The following is a 17,804-nucleotide window of genomic DNA, read 5'->3' as shown; positions in this document are numbered from 1 at the left end:
TGACGAGTTCTTTAGGACCTGTCTTGTCTTCACCCGTGCCTTCAGTCACGTAAACACAGCGCAGACAGCGTTAGCATTTAGCCTCTCCTGCTCTCCACTATAGCTCCAAAACAGGTCAAGATAGAAGCTACCAAGCTCTTCCACGTTTTCCCTATTTAAATATGGTTACGTGAAGTGTTCCACTACAAAGTATAATTACACAAAATTAAACAATGTGGATTTTCTAAGTGGATAAAATGGGGAACTATATTGTAAAGCGTAATAATACCAGGAGTAATTTGGCATCCGCACAGTAAAGTGAAGATTACTGCGCGGATTTCGAACTACTCCTGGTATTATTAAGGTCAAATACAAGCAGATATCAAGTCTTTTTGTTCACCTAAAAACTTGCATAGTGCATCTTTAAAGGAATAGGCCACCGTTTTTACATACTAAGATATGTTCTTACCTCACTTTAGACGTGTTAATATATCCCCGTCTGGTCTTTGTCCGTGCGCTCTGCCAGGCAAACGGAGCACATACGCAGCCTCTCCCACATGTCACATAGCTCCAAAAAAGCTAACGATAGAAGCTACCAAGCTCTTCCACGTGTTCCCTATTTAAATAAAGTTACGTGAAGTGTTTTCATGCGAAGTATATTTACCCAGAAATGTAGCATGTCGATTTTATAAGCAAATAAAAAGGGGGACTATATTGTGAGGCGTAATGATACGAGGAGTAAAACGTCCGCGCAGTAACTCCTAAAGGTTATTGCCGGAAGTGAGCGGGGGGAAGTCTTTAGGAGTTACTACGCGGACGCTGTGCTCCTCGTATCATTACGCCTCACAATATAGTCCCCCTTTTTATTTGCTTATAAAATCGACATGCTACATTTCTGGGTAAATATACTTCGCATGAAAACACTTCACGTAACTTTATTTAAATAGGGAACACGTGGAAGAGCTTGGTAGCTTCTATCGTGAGCTTTTTTGGAGCTATGTGACATGTGGGAGAGGCTGCGTATGTGCTCCGTTTGCGTGACAGAGCGAACGGACAAAGACCAGACGGGGATCTATTAACTCGACTAAAGTGAGCTAAGAACATATCTTAGTATGTAAAAACGGTGGCCTATTCCTTTAAGACACAGGTTTAGTGTGTCCAGGACATCAAAACAAAGTTGTATTGACAAGGCTAAGAAAACCTCTTCTCAATACGTGAGACGTGTCCAGGATGATTAGTAAAGATTCTGGTGTTTGTATTGTAGGACTGGGCATTGTTGACAAAAAATATCTAAATATTTTTGTGGGCTTTCTCGATAAAAATTATGAAGCGATATTGTTGCAAGACATCAGAAACATGCAAACATCTTATTTATATTTTTTTTATTTACATTGCTTCATTGCTCAAAAAAATAATTGTCCTGACCAGACACAAAAGGGAAGAAAAAACTATTTTATCCCTCTATTTTCCCCAAATTTCCCAGTATTTTTACCTATTTTTTTAATATTTTTTTTACCTATTTCCACAATTTTCCCCCATATTTCCCACATTTCTTGACATTGTAGATAAACTCTATTGTAAATGTGCATATCTTCCAAACAGCAATTTCAGTATTATCTTATAGACGATATATTGCCCACCTCTACTGCACAATGTTAAAAATCCCTTTGTCCATAAAAGTACATGAAACAGCCTTGTTTTCAGACAATATTTGAATCGGTATATATATATATATATATATATATATATAGCTTCATTTTTTTCCCCCTCAGTAGTAATCGTCAAGTAAAGCACTTGTTGAATTCCTTCACTCTTCAAGTTCCTCTCTTGCAGATCTTCATGTTTCAGCTGCTCCGCGGTTTGTCCTACTGCCACAAGAGGAAAATCCTGCACAGGGACCTAAAGCCTCAGAACCTGCTCATTAACGACAGAGGGGAGCTCAAACTCGCCGATTTTGGTAAGAACAATCCGCACGACTCGTACGCTCACATATCCCCGTTTGCACTTTACTCCTGTGCAGAAGGAGGCGAGATTGTGGCCGAAATTGCCTTCCAATTATGTTTTAGTGCTACGCAGAGATCTCCTGCCCTGATTACTTTCTCACCCATACTCTCCGTATCCTAGCAACTGTGGCCCACCAACTCTTCTGCAATATTTTAGCGAATACATAGAACCAAATATTGTGGAACTCTGAGTATCTTGAAAAGTGCATTATCCACATGCTTGTTGCAAGATTGAGCACAAATTGTACAACATAACATTATAGTTTGAATGTTTGCACTTAGTTCAAACCAATGACATCTTCCATCTTATTTTGTGCATGCTCTCCCTGTAGTTTACACCTCCATAAACATGTTTCAAAAAGCACTCGATTCATATTTCCATGAATAATTTTGCAATTAGACTTTTTCAGACTTGTAGCATGCAAATGATCAACTATGATCTTCTTCCAGGTCTCGCCAGAGCAAAGTCTGTGCCCACGAAGACCTATTCCAATGAAGTGGTAACTTTATGGTATCGACCTCCAGATGTGCTTCTAGGCTCCACAGAGTACTCCACGCCCATCGACATGTGGTGAGGAAACACTGTTGTTGTACTTCAGAAATGTCATGTAAAAGTTCCTTAAATACACAAGATGGAGAAGTAAAAACACTTTTAAGAAAGAAAGAGCAATGGATCTGCAGGTTAAATAGTCTAACCAGTCAGGCGCTCACTCGCAGTTCAGGCAAGTGACTCTTAATAATTAAAGCTGGTTAAGGTTTTGCAGGGAAATAGAAAAGGTGAACAAAACACTCAAGAGGCACTATTGGTGGTAAATATTAAAAAGCTTTTTTTAGTACGTGATTATATTTATAATGCATGTATGTGAAAGGTAGCAGTCCTAATGAGTGAGACACCTGTGTGTCTCCATCATCGACATATTCATTCATTATATGCTGATTTGCATTTGCATTTTGAGCCGAGAGAGCATCCATGTTGGCAGATCTGACTCCTCTACAGAGCATGTTACTAAAAGGGCGCAGAGGCAGTGCAGCCAGTGATTTAGTTGGTGGATAAAGCTGCTACACATATAGCGAAATGCTGGTCTGTCCCCAGGTTTCAAGTCCTGGCTCCAGAAATGTCCTGAAAGTCCCTCCCCGCTCATTCACCCTCTTTCTCCCTGAGCCGTGCTGTGAAACAAAGGATCAAATCTATTAAAAAGGGGCATCTTCGCTCTGGCCCTGTGGGGTCAGGCAGAGGAGCAGCAAACTTACCTCTAATGTTCTGTCGCTGGCTAATCCATTCCCAGCCTCATTAGTAAGCACAAACTATAACCAACCAATTGAACCAGGCTGTGAAGTTTCTTTGACAAGTCCCCGCAGGAATATGGGGCTCTTTCCAGACTCACACCTAACCACTAGGGGGTTAATATTACAGCAATGGCACCTTGTCATGCAGCCGGAAGATGGCTCATCCTAGCAGAAACATGTTTTTAACTATAGCCCTGTCCCAATAAAGGCTTTTTCATTTTTGTGCCCCTTCATCTGGCTGACAATACCGTTACCTGCAGTTATAATACATACAACACAAAAATAGTAGTCCTACAATGTAAAAGCCGAATTAGGAACTCAAAATTGAAGTATGAAGTAAAGTGAGACTCCATTTACAAACACTGTGAACAATAGACTAGTCTCTAGGAGTTTGCCCATGCCGGCATACTTAGTCTTTCTCTCAATGATGAAAGAAAAACATCTAAGGGGCACAACAGAGATCTTTTGTAAATTGAGACGTTGAGTATTATTTTTAGGAAATTGATATCATGCACCACATGACTAATTGTGATAAGTAAATCTCACAGGCATGATTATAATTAACAAAGGCTCACTTGTAGCGCTATATTTATCAATGACACACTGTATGTTAATTGGAAAATAATAAATGTTCTGTTGAAGGAACAATACATGTGGCATATTATAATATAGTTAGCGGAGCAATGAGTCACTATTCAAACAGTGAAGGACACTTCATCTCTCCATACACACTCACTGGGTACATTAGTCATGGTGCACTCGGGATAAGCTGTCTCTCCCACAAAATATCTGCGTGTTGAGTATGTCCTCGACAGGGTGCTTGCACCGTACAGCGCGGAACAAAAGACAGGGCTGCCCACTTTCACCATGATTGTTCTTCCACTATAAAGCGTATGATTGTAGTAACAAAAGATCTTTAATGAGGAGTGACTATGAGTTTTTGCTCACCTTCCTCATGTTCATGTCTCATCTGTGTTGGTTCACAGGGGCGTAGGATGCATCCTCTTTGAGATGGCCACTGGTCGTCCCATGTTTCCTGGCGCCACAGTGAAAGAGGAGCTGCACTTGATATTTAGGCTAATAGGTATGTTTGCACATTACAATCATCATCAATCCCTATGCTGTTGCAGAAAGTACGATTGTAAACATTACGGAACTTACAATGTCTGCTTCGTCTGCAACCCTGGTGTGAATGTGCTTGGTATGATACACTTTATGTGCTTTTATAGAGAAATGCTTCATTAGAGCGTCCCTTGCAGAGACTGCCAGCTATAGACACAAAAAATGCCTATAGGTCAATAAGCCGAATGCCCATCTCGGTCGCCCGTTGCATTATGGGTAATGGAATTTCTTGAACAGTATTGACAGAGAGCGTAAAGCAATGAAGAAAGCTCTGATTTGGATCGTTTTAACCGCTGGAAAGTTGATGATATAAAGCGTTTTTGTCGTCGCCGTGGAGCTTGTTACAATATTAGCATAAAGTCTATTTTTACAACCAGGGCTGCGAACGGAGATGGACAGAAACTGAAAGAAGTGAACGGCCGTTCATATGTAGAGATGCTTCAAAGGCGACGATTAGTCCTTGTTCACATAGTTGGAATAACTATGTGAGAAAAACATTTCTGCCAGTTGAAGGCGACTGTTGGACAAAGTGCAGGGTCTGAAACTGTGGCCTCATGTCGCCGACATTCAGTACATTTAAACTGGAATGGGAAATAAACACGTAGTAGTAGAGTTCTCCTTTTTTGGGGGGGGAAGTGGACAGTAAACTAAATCTTTTTTTTTTATTTGTATGACCAGAGAGACCCACGTACATGTATAGCCTAGGCCATCTAAATGTACTTAATTTGTGTGTTTTTTTACGAGTGATCTGATGGTGCAACATAGCTAATTGATCGCTAATTTGACAGACGGAAATGTACCCACTATATTTAACATATTTATATTTCAAGACGAAGTTAAATAATTTAAAAAGTGGCGGTGTCTGTGTCTGGGCTGATCCCAGGTCCTGTCGTCCCCCTGTCTGCTATGGTCCGCTATGGTCCACTCCTGCCTATGGAGTCTGACTTTTCCCTCGCTTTCAAGATATTGACAACATATATATTTGCAAGAAATGTCACTTGAGACTCATAGTCTTTTAACCAATGTCCTTATAATTTACAGTTATGGCTCAATATACTTCAGTGTTCAAGGCCACCTGAACTCACTCACACATTTCAATGGCGGAGTGGTTTGTTTGGGCCGAAATTAGGAGCCTGATTGACCCACACATGCGCAGTCGAGATGGGCATTCGGCCTATTTTTGCACTGAGAATACAAAATCAGAACAGGTTTGATTAACATGTCTTGACTTCAGAAACACAGAGGGGTTTTTAAATGATCCAAAATGTCGCCAAATGTAGTTTTCATGTTACAGCAGTGGAGTACAATTTATGTCAAATCTCTTTTGTCATTTTATTTCAGGGACACCGACAGAGGAGAGCTGGCCCGGGATCAGCAGTAATGAGGACTTCAGATCATACCTTTTCCCTCAGTATAGACCTCAAGCTCTTATCAACCACGTGCCAAGGTCAATCTCAGCTTAGGGCAACCTGAGAAAGTGCATTATGTTCTGCTTAATAAACTAGTGTTCTTCCCTCAGGCTGGATACCGAGGGGATCGACCTGCTGTCTGCTCTGCTGCTGGTATGACGCGCAGTATTGGCAATATATGATACTCACATCCTGCGGTCCTATTCCATTGCCTTTGTTGTGTAATTGCAGTACGACACAAGGAACAGAATGTCAGCAGAAGCCGCACTGCGACACCCGTACTTCCTGAGTTTGGGAGAGAATATTCACAACCTGGCTGACAGTAAGACCTCATTACTGCAAAAATGATGCATTAAGCTCCTTCACACACACACCTAGAGCCAAATAAAACATATTTCGATTCAGATGTAAAGCAGGAAGCATTTCAAACACCTGCTGTATAGTTGACCAACGTGCTTCACAACAACAACATGACACATACAAATAAAAGATAACAGGCTAAGATACACTCAGTCAGCTGGTATTGAAGGCCAGGGAGAAGAGGTGCGTTTTCAGTCTGGGTTTGAAAAGCACATAAAAAATATCACATAAGATTTTTTGTACTGTATAGCCTAATACATTATTATATATGATGATATTGTTGATTTGACCAAACTTTAGAATTGTTTTGATATCAGCAGTGACATACAGGGGTGGACTGGCCATAGGTGCATTATGGAGGAGCACAGATGCTTCATTGCACTTACAAACATTAATACAAAGAGACACAGCCCAGACAGAGAGGGTGCAGCTCGAGCTCTTTATAACCCCCTATACCAAGCTGATAGTTTTGCTTCTGAACCTGCCACTAAATTGGGCCGAGGTAGCCCAAAGTCCAGGGCTGTTTTTAGTCCCAGTCCACCCCTGATGACACAGACATCAAACAGCGAAACAGACAAACAAATGTCCAAATGAACAGTTCGCAGAGAAAGTTAAGACTAAAGTATAAGCGGAATAATGCACGACGAGGTGTCCATTATCAGAAATAACTGGACGACGCGGAGGCGTGAATGATTGCTTCCGCGGAGTCCAGCTATTTCTGATAATAGACACCTCGTCGTGCATTATCCCGCTTATACCAAGGTCCCACAAACTGAAACTGTTCATTGGGGGCCTGTTTGTGTTTTCTTAAAGTCCAGGGCAGGAGTTATTTCACTTTTTAAGCTGTTTTACCCATCGTTACTATGGAAACAGCTGCAGTGGGGTGATATAGAACGTGATTTAACTGTTGCCGGACTAGGTGTACACTTCAGCCTCCAATCAGAATCCCCATAGGGAAATTCGCTCTCTGCATTGGACCCATCCTTAAAGGGACTAGATGCAAGTTGGTCATTTTTATGCTCACTACTGCCACCTCAAGTCTTAGGCGTAACTGCAGGTTCTATATTAAACTCGTGCATGGCGGCACTTCGGACCCGAATTAAAAACGTTTTGAGTGAGTTTTAGAGGCAATTGTGGTGAATAGATCTGAGCTCATTCTACACATTAGGACATTGCTGAAACATGTAGGGGATTGAAAATACTTATTTTTTTAATTTTTAAACTCTGTATAGTCCCTTTAATGACCTGCCAGCGTGGGCCAGCACTCGGGGACCCATCTCCTGATGTGGAGCTTGGCTAATGGTCAGAAACACCTGGCAGGAGGATTCACCTATTGTACATATCAGTGTTAATTTCGTCGACTAAAATATTTAGTCTTAAATTTAGTCAAAGTGATATTTTTGACGACTAAAATTGGACAAAAACTAAATTAAAAGTTTTTCCTGAGACTAAAACTGTGACTAAAATGTCCAGATATTTTAGTCGACTAAAATAAGACTAAATAAAAATGAAAGGGAGACTAAAATCATCCAAACTTCTATTGACAGTCTGAAAGAGCCTCATATTATTTACATTCTCTGCCAAAGGATCAGCTCTGAGCTTTGTTCATGTGGGAGCAGCTCCATGAAGCAGAGGAACAAGATTAAATATGATTATAATGAATATTATCAATGCAAAGTCGACTAAATTTGTCTTAAATTTAGTCGCTAAATTTACTTGCAATTCTAGTCGACTAAAACTAGACTAAAATTGAAGATACTTTTTTTTGACTAAAACTAGACTAAAATCGAATTACATTTTCGTCAAAAGACCTGTTCCCCTGTGCGTCCTCTGTCCTTAATCTCTACTTCAAGGACAAGGAAAACTCAAAAACCCAGGGGTAGAGAAGAGAAACCTCAAGACAAAACAGGTTGAAGGAGAGATTCATTCAGTCAAGTTGTAGACAGAACAAATGTCCAAACATCCATGACAATGTATGTACTGTATGCACATTAGAAATACACAGAACATCTACTGGCATCTACATGCTGTGTACCTCAGAGTTTTACTTTGCAGTTTCAGGTTTGGGTTTGGGGCAGTGTCTTCTGTATATCACCATTCCAGGTGATGGTGAACGGGATGTTTAAATTGTTTCTAAAATATTTTCATGAAGATACATCTGCATGGTTTTGGTAAAATGGGTTAGTCTGAATGACATTTTAAGCATCCTGATTACCAGCACAGCATCAATGTTTGAAACGCTTAGCAGAGACTTCTAAGTACTTTCTCTGCCCCTGTTTTCACACTTTAACACTGTGTGGTTGCAGCCGCCTCCGTGTTCTCCCTCAGAGAGATCCAGTTGCAGAAGGACCCAGGGCATCGCACTTCAGTGTTCCAGCCTTTAGGTGGCGTATCATGTTCACAACAGCCCACACTACGGCATATATTTGTAACGTGATCTTGTCTCATGAGTCACAGTACATGCAGTCGTTATTTCCGCTTTTCAAATGAACTTGTGTGTCTTGAAAAGATTGCTAATTGGCTAAGAAGATGATGGCTTATGTCTCAGAAAATAGTTTCAGGGGGAGAAGCTAACTCTAATTATCCCTCTATATCTAACTAACAGAACAAGTGGTTTTATCTGTCATGATTTTGCTGTAATTATTTCCTGATGCGCTGTCCTCTGCAAACCACTTGTTTCTCTACACCTAATAATGAAGGCTGTGAATGTGTATCGCGTGCATTTGAACATTGCTACAAATCCCACTGTGTGTTCCTACAGCGCGAGGGAAAAACAGGCGGCAGAGCATCTTCTAGAGGTCAAAGATTCCCACGGAGACGCACAAGCCAACGTCAGCGGATGAACTCGCAAGCAAGTTAATCATGGAGACACTCTGCATGGGCCCTATATCACCACCATTACCACTCATTACGGACTCACACGTGCGGGCTGTGAATGAACGCCACTGGTTTGAAAAATACATGCACTTTACTTGAAAAGTCTGCTTTCGTGCAAAAAAAAAAAAAAGATTTGTTCACTGACCACGCAAAAAAAAGCTCAGTGATTATCGTAACAAGTAATGAAAAGTTCTTCAAGACTGATCTTTGTGTTTTTGTACCAAATAATTAAAGAAACAAGCCTGTGTGCCACAAAACGCCAAGCTGAAAAGGAACAACGCAAGTCGGTAATGCAAAAGGGAGAGCCTCAAACAGCAGTTCTTAAAGGGATATTTCAGGATTGTTGACATAGGGCCTCATTTTCTAGTTATCCAGAGTGTTGTTGATTTCTGGAGATATTTTTTTTGTAATTCATGCAGTTCTTATATTTGAAGAGTCGAGAGGCGCTAGGCTAGTGCAAGGCTAGCGCATTTCTATGGTATCAGCTAGCCTGCATTAAAAACAGTCTGACACACTCCACAGTGCACCTGAGGCAAATCATTTATAACACCAGACTAACCATATAAATGTCTGTGTCGATAGAGGAATTTTTGGAATATAACTGAGCTTGCATCACATAAATGATCGCATTTTGAGGGGCTATTTTCTAGCAGATCACTCCGCCGCTACATAGCTTCTACAACCACGAAGCTGATGCTGCTCAAATATAAGTTATTTTAAATGCAAAATGGTTAAAAATATTCTAGCGACACATGGCGTTATAACTGATTTGCCTCAGGTGCACTGTGGAGGGGGTCAGACTGTTTTTAATGCAGGCTAGCTGATACCGTAGAAATGCGCTAGCCTTGCACTAGCCTAGCGCCACGAAACTCTTCAAATATAAGAACTGCATGAATTACAAACAAAAAAATCTGCATATATCAGGAACACTCAGTATAAACTTTCACCATAAAATACTTGACCTTCCAAGTACCACCAGGCCTTGATCAAGATAAAACCTGGACTAAACCGGGTCTAAAATTGAACTAAATTGGACTAAAGTTGTGCAGTTGTGTGCATCGTCAGTGAAGACTAGTAGGCCTACACACACTATGCTGTTATCCAGTATTCAAATATTGTTATCTCACAAAGAAAGTGAAAGGCACTATTGATTACTTAAATGATTAATGGGTGCAACAACTGTGGCCGGGTCTCTCTGCTCGTGATTGATCTCAGTAGCCTATAAATAGACGAGCATAAATGCACAAAAACACTACAACACTACTCAGCACAGTGTGACGTGTACAGCAGCCCGCTGTCTCTCCATGGGTGTGTCCATGACTGTGTTACACATTCATTCCAGTTATTGAAGTTGCCTTAGTAAAACTGTGCATGATGTTCTGGCTTGTGGAGGTACTTGATCTAGTGTAGCCAATATTTCTGAGGCATTTTGCGTTGTGTCTGTAAATACTCAGTATGATTGCGTGGCGTGATATTAGTCTTCTCTTTGCACAAACCAGAAGTGTCCTCTGAGGCTTGCTCCCTTGTCTAACGACCCTCGTCTCTGATAACAAACCGCCACCTTTAAAACTATTGGATTTACTCCCAAGTAGCAGTTTACCTTAAAGTGGCTTTTAAAATCAATCCTGACAAGAATGAATGAAGCAGAACATGTTATTCCCTCCTGTTGTTTGGCTATTTTCTGAAAACAATGACACTGAAGTTATTGTTGGTGATGTGCAAGTGTCAGTCACCATGTTACTGCCCAGCGCCATCACTGATGTTAAAGTTCAGTAACCACAGGTTCAACCTCTCCAGCAGTGATGCGTAAGAGATGCATAAAGAGGCATGAACTCTGTAGATCAGAGGTGTAGAGCTGCATATTGAAGTGTATACAGCGGCCACAGATCGGTGGTCAGTGCAGTCAAGCATTCAAGTAAGTGTGTTTAAGAGAGATTGAAATGATTCCCCAGACTTCGATTTAGGTTTTGAAACTTAATGCCAGCTTTGTCTCACAATAAAACTTTTCTAGAGGTTTTAAGTGTGTGGAATGAAGCAGAAGTCTGAGAGCCACCACCTTTGCTGTGTTGATAGTCGTGATGGTTTAGAGCAGTAGGCGAGGCATTATTATACAGCACATTTCGTACACAAGGCAACTCAATGCGCCTAGTACAGTGATTCTTTTTCTTGTTTTACTTTATTCAAACTTTATTTAAAATTTTAAAATAGAATCACTGATCCCAACTGATCGGGGCCCAAAAGCGGCTCGTGGGTCCAATTTCAGAGGGTCGCAAAAGCCTTCACCAAAATAGACTGAAATTCAGTCTTTCTTTTTGTTTTTTATAGTTGGTATAGTAAAGTGGTCAAATATATATTTGATAGTGAGGAAAGACTGATTTGATATTGTATAATCTGGTCAAACTGCAAAATGTTTTTAATAGTTAATGTATATTGATATTTATATTCTATTTAGGGCTTGTCATGACAGGTTGAGAACCACAGTTTGAAAATCAATGGTTCTCTCTGAGCTGAGGTGACTTTGTGTCATGTGGATTTGATGACGATGTTGCACTTGTCTGTTGCATGTCTTCCACATCTCTGCAGGAAGTAAATTCTATTTAGATCACAAAGTAGAGACACAAAGTGCTCTAGCTCAGTGGTTCCCAAATTAGGGGGTCGCAAGATTATTTTAAAACAATATTGTTTTTACATTTCTGATGTTGAATTTTATGTCTTTTTGGTTGGAAACAGCCGTATCCAAACTAACATTATTAAACCAGATTTTAAAGTTTTGCACCTTAAATTATTATTTTAAAAAAATATATATATATATATTTTACAGATGGGGGTCCGAGTTGTTGTTGATTTTAGGGGTTGTGGCCTGATTAGTTTGGGAACCCCTGCTCTAGTCTTTGCTAAGAAAACAAAACAATGAAGTAATCAAGCGGCTGTCTCCTGAGAGTCAATATACACTTTATCAGCTTGACAAAGCCCACACTCAACAGTCTTAAAGTTACTGAAACTGTAAAACTATATTTAGACAAAAAGAGGCTGTACCTTCATTTTGCACTCAAGTGCCCTTAAAATTGAAGCTTGTACTCAACACTGGCCGCTACAGGTTTTCTACCTCTCAAAAGTATTCTATGGTACACAATTCACTCAAATCTGTGATCGTAGCTTGGGGGGTGTCATGGCTGTGTGTGAAAGCCCCACTCTTCTCTATGTGGCACAAGTATTAGACTACCTAATGTTTAGTTGTGGTAAATGAAGATATTTTCTGTATTGAAAAAGAAATGATATAGTTATGTATTATGTTTTCATCTTCCTCAGTGAGTTTTCCACTGTTCAAACCCATAGAGCGTTGTATTTAAAATATATTAAAAAAAAGATGTCTAAATGTTTTATAAAAGATGTTTAGATTTTGTATGATAGACGTGATATTTGAGATTTGTCTACACTGATATAAAGTGAGAAATGAATGTATTGTGACTGCTAAGAGGTTTAAAAGTGAATAACTGAATGGTTTATGATTAAACACTGAAAACTGTAAAACATCTTGTGGAATTGTCTTTTTGTTTTAAGCAATTTAAGAGTTAATGTAAGAAAGCTTCTTAAGCTGTAACGCACTATGTGGACAGTAGAGTGCGCCATCGCACTTGTTTTTCACGTCCCGAGGTCACATGAGATCTTACACAGATTTTTCAATTAAAGCAGTACTACCCCCCCCTAGAGGCCATAAGCGGCACTGCAGGCGTATTAGCATAGTAAGTTTTAATGGTCCTTATATTAATGGTCCTTATATTGGTGAAAAAAAATATCTAAAAAAAGCTAAGTTGCAATGGTGTATCTTTTATAAAAGCAGCAACGTCTGAATAAATGACTGTTGTTATTTGGTCGATGCCTGACCTTTGTTTAATTATTATTATTATTATTATTATTATTATTATTATTATTATTATTATTATTATTACATCATATTTTAATAAAAGGCTTCAAAAAGTAGACATCACACTGCCGAAACCCGGGATCGAACCAGGGACCTTTAGATCTTCAGTCTAACGCTCTCCCAACTGAGCTATTTCGGCGTGGAAGAAAAAACCCACGTTAGTTGTAATTTGACCACACGCCCAAAAGGGGGTGGTAGAGTTCTTGTATGGGCTTCCACATTGGAGCTCATTTTGCGCTCATTCGCTGGACAAAAAAAGTAACTACATAGCCCTACCGTACAAAAGTGCTACTGAGCAGCTTCACCCTGCAGGCCCCAGCCCACGTACGTGACCTTTTTTCTGCAGCGGTCCGAGGCATCTCCCTCCCACACCGAGTGAACGAGCCCACGCACCATCAGCAGCGGCGCGTTTGGAGCTGGTTTGCCTAGTTTTCAGAGAGGAGGAGAGGAGCATATGGCACATGAGCACGTCCAGGTAGTCCGGGCTCGCACAGGGGCTCCTGCATGTACGGTCAGTTCAGTGGCCCGGACATTTCAAGGTGAAAACTTACCATGGAAAACGATTAGTGGCAGTTGTAGTGATGGTAGTGGTGGTAGTATATATATGTGTATTTATTATTACTTTACTTTTGTATCAGCAGTAGTAGTATCATTTTTATTTTAGTTTTAGTTTATCAAATCAAGACGCATGTTAGAATGTTTTTCTTCTTCCCATTCCAATTCATTGCCAAAGTGGGGTCCGGGGACCCAAGGGCGGCCGCCAAAGGTTGACCACAAATCAATCACTTAGAAGTGAATGTTTAAAATAAACTGTATGTCTATTTCTTTAATTATTGTCTAAAAAGTATTATCACTGTTTTTGAATTGTTATATAAGATTATGAGAAATTGGTGTGGAAAAACATTACCTATTCTTTAAAATGTGTGAATTTATAATGTTGGGGGGCCCAATGGGCAACGTGCTGGGAAGCGCTGCTTTAACATATACTTGCAGTATTTTTAAATTTAATAAAATTTCTTTTTTGCGTCAAAGCAACGTCTGAACAACCTCCTTGTATTTGTGGTTTATGTGTACGACATTGCTTTACTGGATGCTTTTGTAGGCCTTTGCCATGTTTTTGTGACTTTCCCTAAGTCACAAGAGGCGCAACAGGAAACAAAAAAGGGATAAATGTGGAGGTATCCGGGCAAGACTCATAGCCAAGCCACACATGCCTTCTATCCCTATTACTGTTCTGGTTAATGGACGTTCACTGAAGAATAAAACCGATTCACTGCGAGGCTCTTCCCAGAAGATGGTGAAAGACTGTTGTGGAGCAGAGGGAGCTGCGCAGGAGGAAGAGGAAGGAGGAGGTGGAGCCGATCAGTGCAGGACACCACGCTCATAGGGACAAACCCAGGAGGTGGTGCACTGTTTCAGAGGAGACCGAAGGGCAGCCGGCCAGGTTTCCTCCGGGTGCTACGGTTTCCCCTTCCTCCAAATAAAGCACTTACTTACTTGTTTGTCGATAGCCATTCATGCCAAATTTGATCTTGATTCTTAAGTATATGTATATGATGTCACACAATCATCTCAACAAAGGATTTTAAACACGTAAACCACCAAACCAAAATTAAGTGTAACGTGGGGACATTTTATACAATGTGAAAAATGTGAAAGAAAGAGCTTAAGTTAGTTTTTTTTATGAAGTGAATCAAAGAACCTAACAATATTTATGGGGCTCATTTTAAACATAAAGCATAACCCGACTTTTGTATCTCGCACACTGTGAACAATGGTGGAGTTTTCAGTGTATCATACCAACAGTGAGAAGACGATGCCACAAATAGCACCTCCTACTCACTTTATTATTGGCTGCTTTAATTGTCATGACACAAAAGCTGCATTATAATCAGTTGAACATGGCCAAAGACGAAAAGGATGCATGGCTACATCCAGGAGACATGGCGTTCTTTTGTTTTGGCCGTGCCCCTATATGAAATCATGTGACCTAAATGCACAGTGGGCTGCTTGTCCGCACGCTGCGTTCCTCTCAGTGGGTCTCCTCTTAACTTAAGTTCTTGATGGAAAATGCAGCAATAACAGCAACAGTATGTGCGTGACCGGTGGGGCAGAAATAACCCCTGCCCCTGTGTGCCTCTACACGGGCGGAGTGCTGAAAAGTACTATATCTGAACTCATTCCCTTCATGTTTTACTGATCTTTTTTTTTCTTGTACGCAGCTGAGCATGCTCTCTTTGAATTTGACAAAAGTTGGAGATGTATTTCCTTTTTATTTCTACTTTAAAAACTTAAAATCCAACAACTACACTGCAAAAAGTAAATATCAAGCATTGTCTTAAATGACTTGAATCGAGGAAATGTATCTTGTTTTTTGCGTTTTTCGCTAATTTAGACATTTTTCCTGATCGGAGCAAGTTTGCTTTGCTTGTTTGAGGACATTTCAAACTGGTTCTAAGGTAAATCTCGCTTGAAATAAGAAAGTAAAATGCCAATGAGATAAGACCAATTTTCTTACCCCATTGGCAAAGAAAATTACCTGAAATAAGAACGAAATGTATTGAAACGAGTCAGAAACATCTCAGAACAAGTGAAATAATCTAGGAAAAATGCCCAAGAACAACTTACCTAGTCAAAACAACTAAAATTTGGATTATTATGCTCAAATTGAGATGTTTATACTAATCTAGTTAATTACTTTTTGCAGTGTACCTCTGCTTGATTCATGCAAATCAATCCTTTTTGATTTATTTTATTACAGTTTGTTTATTTATTGGCCATTATGCATTAAAAAAAAAAGTTGCAATTTTGCTCAATAAAAATCCAAACACACAATTTATATGATTTATGATGATGATGTAACCTCTCTTCCCACCCAGGTTGGGAATATCTGGAAAGGCTCTTGAGTGGTTCAGATCCTACCTTGAGGACCGAACTTACTATGTCGCGATGGGAAACTGTGTCTCAGACCGGATGGCACTGACCTGTGGGGTTCCCCAGGGGTCGATTCTGGGGCACCTCTTGTTCAATTTGTACATGCTTTCGTTAGGTCAATTAATGTCCAGTAACGATGTATCCTGTCACAATTTATGTTTCACTGACAGTAGGTGAACGTGGGCCTGTAGATTCACTGTGTCACTGTATCAAATAGATTAGTGTGTGGATGCAAAACAACTTCCTCCAGTTAAATACAGATAAAACTGAGACAGAGTTGTGTTTGGCACACAAAAACACAGAGAGGTAGTCATTGGTCATCTTGAAACGCGAAGTCAAGTTAGAAATCTAGTCATATAGTCATATTAAGTCCATTACATCAGCGGCCTATTACCATCTAAAAAACATTGCCAAAATAAAAAACATAGTGTCTAAACAAGTTGGAGAGATTAATTCATGCATTTGTCTCCAGTCAGACTATTGTAACGGCCTGTTCACTGGCCTTTCCAAACGAGCTGGTAAACAGCTTCATCCAAAGTGCTGCGGCTCGAGTCCTGACCATAACCAGAAAATACGACCACATTAGTCCAGTGCTCCGGTCTCTGCACTGGCTTCCCGTCACTCAGAGAATAGACTTTAAAACAGCTCTGCTTGTGTACAAGTCACTTCATGGTTTAGCACCAAAGTACATCTCTGACATGTTTCAGCCGTATGAACCATCTCGGACCCTGAGCTCCTCAGGGAGGGTCTCCTGGTGGTTCCCAGAGTCACCACCAAACAGCAGCAGCAAAAGTCTGGAACAGTCTCCGTACGAATTTTAACATACATATATATTTTTAATGTAATTTTTAAAGTAATTTCTTAATGTAGTTTTATTCTGTTTTATTGCATTTTTTTTGTGTTGGGATGTCTGGTGTTGCTGTGAGGCACATTGAGTTGTACATGTACATGAAATGTGCCATACAAACAAACTTCCCTTCCCTTCTCTAAATGAATTATGCCCAAAGTGTAAGGCCCTTTAGAGTTCATACTGGCATTAAATCTAAAATTCCTTGAAAATATAATCTTTCCTTCGAGACAGAGCCCATTCAGTGGCATTGCTCAACTAGACAGACAAAAACCAAGGTCTAAAACTAATTCTTTTGCTCAAAAGTTTCCTGTTATGTCCAATTTAGTTTTGAATACCAACATTTCCCCTGTGTTGTGATTTGTAAACTGAGTGTTTACAAATCTTACGAAATGAAATATATATATATATATATATATATATATATATATATATATATATATATTTATAAATATATATTTTTGAATAAGTGGTATTAAAAATATTGTATTTAGGCATTCAAAAGCATTACATTTGACTTGCTGCGACCTGTAGAAACCCCATGTGCACTGACAACAAACAAAATATGGTTATCCTACTGAAAATGAACAAAAACATCCCATAACATCCCATAAAGTTTAAAGAGCCACATCACACCTGCATTCGAGAGCCACCACTGTGAAGCACTTTGAAATGCTGACAAAAAATCTGCCTTTCATGGCTTTACCGCCGGCGTTTAGAGCTCACTTACAGGTATGTACTGTTTGTATATGGCCATTCAACAATTCGAAAACAAAAGATGCTACATTTGATTTTTGAAGCACTTTAATCTCTATACATTCCTTTAAAACAACACAAAAGTTACATATGATACCAAATTAGTTCATATTTATATGCACTCAGATTGAGCCAACAAAGTGGTGAGACAAAGTGCTCTCATAGAAATCTGTAAATCGATGAGTGCTGGACCCGTGCTGATGACTGCTGGACACAGAGACTCTCTTGGGAGGGAATGTGAGAGAAATTATGAATGAATCCAGTAATAAGTGTCTCAAATATAATTACTTTATAGGCTGTAGGCC

The 17,804-nt window shown here is 39.8% G+C and overlaps 1 protein-coding gene across 1 annotated transcript in view; it reads left to right on the top strand.

The window, feature by feature from the left end:
* The window catches only part of cdk18 (cyclin dependent kinase 18), a 46,756-nt gene extending 37,400 nt beyond the window's left edge, over positions 1-9,356 (top strand). Inside the window, exons 9-16 of the mRNA XM_079579305.1 lie at positions 1,813-1,936; positions 2,433-2,553; positions 4,256-4,353; positions 5,733-5,838; positions 5,911-5,953; positions 6,032-6,122; positions 8,467-8,544; positions 8,922-9,356. Coding sequence (XP_079435431.1) covers positions 1,813-1,936; positions 2,433-2,553; positions 4,256-4,353; positions 5,733-5,838; positions 5,911-5,953; positions 6,032-6,122; positions 8,467-8,544; positions 8,922-8,956 — 696 coding nt within the window. The 3' untranslated portion in view covers positions 8,957-9,356. The remainder of the gene's footprint in view (positions 1-1,812; positions 1,937-2,432; positions 2,554-4,255; positions 4,354-5,732; positions 5,839-5,910; positions 5,954-6,031; positions 6,123-8,466; positions 8,545-8,921) is intronic.
* Positions 9,357-17,804: the final 8,448 nt, after the last annotated feature.

Source organism: Gobius niger (genome assembly GCF_951799975.1).
Source record: "Gobius niger genome assembly, chromosome: 20".
Lineage (NCBI taxonomy): Eukaryota > Metazoa > Chordata > Actinopteri > Gobiiformes > Gobiidae > Gobius > Gobius niger.
This window is presented reverse-complemented; position numbering and strand designations above follow the sequence as displayed.